General features: G+C 63.5%; 1 protein-coding gene across 1 annotated transcript; it reads right to left on the bottom strand.

Annotated features, from left to right (window-relative positions):
- Positions 1–2,304: 2,304 nt before the first annotated feature.
- PDX1 (pancreatic and duodenal homeobox 1) lies at positions 2,305–6,240 on the bottom strand. The gene is made up of 2 exons (XM_067289656.1): positions 5,835–6,240; positions 2,305–2,693 (listed from the first exon to the last, which is right to left on the bottom strand). Exons 1-2 carry the CDS (start codon positions 6,238–6,240, stop codon positions 2,305–2,307), a joined length of 795 nt encoding a protein of 264 aa, XP_067145757.1.
- Between the last annotated feature and the right edge of the window lie 251 nt (positions 6,241–6,491).

Below are 6,491 nucleotides of genomic sequence, written 5' to 3'. Positions count from 1 at the left end.
ACTGCGTTTGAACGAACAAGGATATACAGGCTTGGATGATAAATTCCTCGGGCAACTTGCAAGAAAACTGGCCAAAACCGTCCCTGTTTGCGTGCACAGATTAATGCCCCTGAAGGAAAGAAAGGCAATACAAGAATTACACCTTCCGCTCAAGTCTTCACCTGTCGTTTTTGAAAAACGTCTTATGCAAGATGTTAAAATGAGAGTTGTGGAAAGCTGCCTCCTGTCCCCGTCGCGTTCAGCCGTGGGACGGGGCCGCCTCCCCGCCCTGCGCTTCCCTGCGCAGTGCGCGGAGGAGGGCGGTAGGCTGCGGACAACAATCCCCGCAGCCCGGCGGCCAGGCCGGGAGATGAAGCCCTCCTCCCCCTCCTCCTCCTCCTCCTCCTCCCCCTCCTCCTCCTCTCGCTGGCCTCTGGCACTGCGGGCCGGGCCGCCCGCCGGTTGCTCGGAGGGCTGCGGCCATGGGTGCGCGCGTCCCCGCCGTCGATGCTGCCGGAGACGAAACCGGAAGCAGATCTTGAGCCTCCCCATCGAGGAGAGAAGTCTGACACAGCATCCCCCGGGCAGCTCCCGCGTTGCTCGTGCCACTATTTTTTGTTTCTGATCTGGTCCTGGAGCTTTTTTTTTCCTACTTAATTGAATTTCCGATCCTGTTTTAGGCGGTGGCTGCAATAGCTCGTTTCCCCTCTACAAAATGCCTGTTCCTGCCGTTGCCGCGATAGGGAAGATTTTTCTGATGACAGACCAACAGCGGGTGGAGAGCGAGAGGAAGGGTCCGGGAAGGCCCAGACGGCCGGCGACGGGGCGGTTTTCGCACGCTTCCAGAGCAAACGAGCTCAGCTCTGCGGCACGCCAAACCGGGCCAAAAAAATAAGAACCGAAAAGTGACAGGTGTAGGCCAGCGCCTCGGGAGGCAGCCGACCCCAAATCTCTGTCTGGGTTGTAAAACCAGGTCTGCAAAGAAAATCGTGCAGCGCCGAGCACAGAGCCAGAGTGGGTCGGGGCAGTGGGACTGCTTGCGCTGCTGGCAGGTCTCTTTTCCTTGAAGCAGAGTTCAAGCGAGTGGCAAAGGAGGAAGAGAGGAAGGACATTTTCCTCCAAAGGAACCGCGAGCAGAAAATGTCCCTGGGACCAGTCCCGTCCCGGAGGGCAGGTCCCGCTGGCGGCTCCCGGCCGGAGCGGTCTCTGCTGCGCGGCGATCCCAGCTCCCCCGCTCTGCCCGGGCCCCCTGGGCCGTCCCCAAACCCGCCGATCCTGCGCTGCACCTCCGGGCTTGCTCCGACCCCTCGAACAGGCGAGCGCAGACCTGCGGCTCCCAGCGCGCCCGCGGCCCCAGCCCTGCGCGCCGCGGCCCCGCAGCGCCTCCGCCGCCGCGCAGCCCGGGCGGCCGCCGCGCCGCCGGCCCTGGAGGCTCCGCGGCGGGCAGCGCTGGGTCTCCCGCAGACCCCACTCGGTGGCGGAGCCCCGGAGGAGGGTCTGGCTGTCTTTGCCAGCCATCTGGAGTCGGCGACCATCATATATACTGCCCGCAAAAAGCTCGGGCTTTTTTCTTTCTTCCCCCCTCCCCTCCCCAAAGGCAAAAGAAAATGAAACAAAACAGGTTCCAGTTTCCAAAGAAGTAAGTAAATGTCCGGTCGCCGGCGGGAGTCCTCAGTAGGGCCGATACCCCGGGGCCCCTCGAAGTGAGCGGGACGGCGGGGTGCCCAGCTCCGGGAAGAATTGGGTCTCTCGGCTTCGTTCCGGGTCGCCCTCGCCAGCAGGTCCGCGTGTGTACAGCGCCTTGCACAGCGAGGTCTCGCTCTCCGGCCGCCGCGCCGGCCTCCTGCCGGGCACAGGCTCTGGTCAGCAACAGCCGCGGCGTGGTCGTGTTTTTCCTCCGATTTCCAGACCACTCCGTGCACCCGGGGTTGCCGTCGCTGTCCGTGGCGGCTGCGGGTCCGCCCGAGCTGGGGTCCGCTCCAGATCCGCCTTCCCTGGGGGAAGCTGCCCCTGGGGGGGGCCGAGGCGCCCGGGGGCAGCGGGGCGCCAGCTCCGCCGCCGTCCCGTCGCCTCTGCGGCTTGCCTGGGGCCGCCGCCGCCTCCAGTCTACAAACCACACCGAACCTTTCTCTGCTACGGCCAGACACCTTTAATTTTTGCAGCAGAGGGATTTCGGCGGGGCGCGCACGAAGCACAAAGTTTCCCCGAGGGAAGGCGGGCGAGGATGAGCCGCGGCCCGGCGGCGGCAGGGAGTCGGCACGAACCTCCCGGCTTCTCCCCCGGCCCGGGCCGGGCTCTGGGGGGCTCTGCGGGGGCTCCCGCGGCTCACCGAGAGTCCTGCTGCCTTCTGGGGGCGAGGCTGGAGGGGAGCAGGTCCCTGGAGGCCCCAGCGGGCAGGTTCCCAGGGGGACAAGGCTGGAGATCCTCTTTGCCCGGGAGCTCCGCAGAGGACACCACACAGTCTTGCTCGGGGTCATTGCTGTTCCCTGCCCCTCGCTTTTTGTCCTCTTCCTTCTTCCACTTCATCCGCCGGTTCTGGAACCAGATCTTTATATGTCTCTCGGTCAAGTTCAACATGACAGCGAGCTCCACCCGCCGCGGCCGGGAGATGTACTTGTTGAAGAGGAACTCCTTCTCCAGCTCCAGCAGCTGCGCGCGGGTGTACGCCGTCCTCGTCCGCTTGTTCTCCTCCTGCTCCACCACGTAGGACCCACCTGGAGAGAGGGGAGAGTCAGGCGGCAGCCGCGCCGTCCCCGCACCCGCGCGCGGAGCGGGGTGGGGGGTGCGCGAACGGAGGGAGAAATAAGCGGGGCGAGCGGACGGCCCTGCCGGGCCCCGACGGCCCCGGCAGCGGGGATGAGCCGAGCCTCGGGCCCCGGCCGCGCCTCCCGCTGGTCCCTGCTGCCCCTCGGGAGCTTCGGAGAGCCTAATTCCCCGGCCCTGGCAGTCGGGCTGCCCTCGTCGCTTCCTGTTGATATTTCATTTTGTGTTTTGATCGCTGAAAGCTCAGTCTCCGCCTAAGGGCGCATCGATCCGGGGCTTGGCAAGTTGTCGGATTCCCGTAAAAAAACAAAAGAGCAACAACAACAACAACAACAAAAAGCCTTTGTTATGTGCCCCAAACACAAACAACCAAACAAAACATAATAATAAAAAAACCCTGACCTCCCCGTGAAACTACCTGGAGGAAAAAACAACCCAGCAGCGACAGGCCCGGGGCCCGGCCTTTCCCGCAGGTCACAAGCCCGTGGCGCTTTTGGCGCCAGCGCCGCGGGGACCCGCCGCTCCGCGCGGGGAGCGAGGGCTGCGCCGGGGCTGCGGACTGCCGCGGCCGCGGAAGGGCGAGCGCCTCTCCCCGGCGCCGCGGCCGGGCCTGGGCCCGGGCCCGGGCGCCAGCGCTGCCCGCCGGCACTCGGCGCAATAAGCAGCAAAAAGGGGCAGGAAAACCTCACGGAGCAGGAGCGCTCAGAGGAGCTGCAGTTTCCCGGGATTTCGCCGCGGAGCAGTCCCGGCCCCGCGGAGGCTTCGGCCCCGGACCGCTGCGGAGAGCGACGGGGCCGGGGCACGGCGGGGAACCAGGGCTCCCGCCCCGCGGGGCGCCCGGCCATTTCGCCAGGCTGGTCGAGACCTTTGATTTCGTGATCCCGGAAACAGCGACAGTAACGAAATCACCATTCCCAATAACGCCGCCGCTGCTGTGCGTGGATGTCGGCACGCGGGACTGTGGGATAATAACGACTGCAGGAGCGGCGGCAACGACAGGAGCTGGGGATTAGAACTGAAACGGATTGTCCCTATTGCTAACACGAGGAGTCTTGCTGGGTACACTTTTGGCCGCCGTATAATATCCAGGACATGGTGACAACTATGTAAACTGCCAGAGCCACCCGCGCTCTCCCGCAATTCATCTTTGCATGCCCATTATATATATATACATATATGTATGTAATATATGTGCATCTATATATATATATATAAATTATAGATTGTAGATTATATATATATGTATGTGTGTATATATATATATATATTTTTTTTTTTTTTTACTGGTACGGTAAAGTTAAATAATAACTCCGGGAAGGCAAAATCTCGTGCGTCTGCTGAAAGCCGCGGCAGGAAGGGAGCGCGGGGCGCGCAGGGCCGGGGCCCCGCCGTGCTGTGCCTGGGGGGCAGCGAGGCCCGGGGACGCTGCCGGCCGCCCTCGGCACGGCGGCCCCGGGCAGACGGCGGAGCCTGGGCCGGGCACGGCGGGCAGCCGGACAGGGCTCCGCCGCCGCCTCGCTGGGTGCCTTTATCTTGCAGTAACTCTCCCTGCGTTGAATGCAACGCAAAACCCCGCTTGATTCTTGAACGCCTAAATCCCACGTGTTTCTATAAAAATACATCTTTGGCGTATATAGTTTGCAACTGTAAATACTGGGGTTTGGCTACGAAGCAATATACGCGCCTGGCACAGAGCAGTGCCACTTATGCCATACGAGTACGCGCCGTGTACCTGCAGTAGAAACATTAAGGCGGGTGTGTGTTTGCGTACACACTGCATATCATATACACGATTTAATGTTGCAGTACAGCCTTTGCCTGGATCTTTTGGATGAGCTGGGAACAGTGGAGGAGAAGTCTTAACTTTTCCAGGAAAACTTTCGTTTTGCTGCTGTTTCTGTCATTCCTCGTGTACAGAAGACAGAGAAAAAAGGGGCAGTTTCAGAGTCTGGTTCCATCTTTTTTTTTTTCCTAATTTCATTCAACCCGTCGAAAACGCGATCTGATTTTATCCTTCCGGCATAATCTCTGTCCCCCGAGCCCACGACGTGGCGGCAGCACTCTTGTCTCTCCTTCCCTGCGGAGATGCCACCGTGGGGACCGGTGACTGCAGCCTGTCCTTCCTCCCCCCGATCTGGCCCATGTAATTCCCGGACTATTTCACGGCGATTTCAATTCTCCAGTCCCTTTTTAACTGTCTATTTGAACAAAGCCATTAATATAATATTTGCCGTATAGGCGTGACAAAGGAGCAGGACACGATAACATTGTGCAGGGAGAGACAGAAATATTGTTCCGCAGCGGAACTTTCTGCCTAGATAGAGTTTCTTCCCCTCGCTGGCAGCTCTGTTTCGTTTGTGCATTGTTTCCCTTGCCTCGGGTTTTACGTTGTAAAAGGTACAATTACGGCTAAAACCCAGCGGGAAGCGGGAGGGGGCAGGAGTAGGTGGAAGAAGGGGGCCCGGCGCGGACACGGGCAGCCGGCTCTGCCCTGCCCTCGCCGCTCCGCCAGGCGCTTCCCCGCCCGCTCGGCCCCGCGGCCCGCTCCGCGTTCCCGCCTCGCCCTGCGCGGCCCCGCGGAGCCCGCCGCGTCGGCGGAGCGGCCGCGCCGCGGAGCCTCCCCGCGGCACCTGCTCGGCGGGGCTGAGGCGGCAGCGCCCGCGCGCCGGGGCTGCGGGTCCACGGCGGCCCCGTCTTGGCGGCAATGAGTTAATTAGTGAAACTACTTCGTCAATCTTTGCTCGGGGCTTGGGAACCGTCGGGCTCTCCCCCGGCGGGGCGGTTTTCACCCGGGCACCTGCCGATATTAGGGGGGCTTTATCCCGAGGCTGGGAGTTGCGCAGGGGCTGCGCGCTCCCCTGTCGGTTGCCCGCGGCCCCGGCTCCCGGCCCCTTATCGGCCGCGGCCCCGGTGCGCCCCCGGTGCAGCAGCGGCCCCGCGGCGGCGGCAGCGAGCCTGCCGCCGGCCCCTCTCCGCGCTCGGCCCGCCGGCGCGGGGAGCGCGGCTGCGCCGCGGGGGCTTCGCGGCCGCCGGGGAGGCGAGCGCCAGGAGCGGCCGGTCGGCGGCAGGAGGGGAGCGGGCGGCGGGCTTACCGGTCCATTGTCCCTTCCAGGCGTGAGATTTGGTGGATTTCATCCAGGCGAAAGGCACCTGCACACGGGGCTCCTCTATCGCCCCCGTGTCCGCCCCGTCAGCGAATGGCAGCGCGTCCTGGTGGGGAGGAGGAAGATGAGGGTGGTGGTGATGGTGGTGATGGTGGTGATGCAGGTGCGAGACCCCGGCATCCTCTGTGATGGGGGGCACCTCGTAGGGCGAAATGTCGGGCGGGCTGCCTTGCTCCAGCGCCCCTAAGGCGCCGGGGTACGGAGTCTGCTGCTGCCGGCCCATGTAGAGGCAGGCGGGGGGGCTGGGGTTGTAATCCTGCGCCTGGGCTCTCTGAAACGCACACGACTCCTTGTAGAGCTGCGCCGAGGCGTAATACTGCTCCTCAGTGTTCATGGCTACCGGGGCGGGGGTGTCCGGAGCTAGGGACACATCGGGCTGCTCCCGCTCCCGGCGCCCGGGATGCCTCTTTGACAGCTCGCCGCCCGCCGGGCCCCGCCGCCCTGCCCGGCTCCCGCCGCCTCCCCATAGGCGCCGCTCCCCCCACGTGAGCCCTCCCGCGGCCCTCCGGGGCGGGGCGGGACCCATAAGAGGCCACCCGGGGTGGCCCCACAACCCACAACCCACTTCTCCTTGGCCCCGTTGGG

Source organism: Apteryx mantelli, chromosome 1, assembly GCF_036417845.1.
Source record: "Apteryx mantelli isolate bAptMan1 chromosome 1, bAptMan1.hap1, whole genome shotgun sequence".
In the NCBI taxonomy this organism is placed as follows: domain Eukaryota; kingdom Metazoa; phylum Chordata; class Aves; order Apterygiformes; family Apterygidae; genus Apteryx; species Apteryx mantelli.
Note: the sequence above shows the minus strand (reverse complement) of the source record. Positions and strands in the feature narration are given on the sequence as shown.

Coding starts and splice junctions, on each gene's coding strand:
- PDX1 (XM_067289656.1), bottom strand. CDS start 6,240: ATGAACACTGAGGAGCAGTATTACGCCTCGGCGCAGCTCTACAAGGAG. Junction 2,694..5,834: donor CTGGAAGGGACAATGGACCG/GTAAGCCCGCCG, acceptor CCCTCTCTCCAG/GTGGGTCCTACGTGGTGGAG.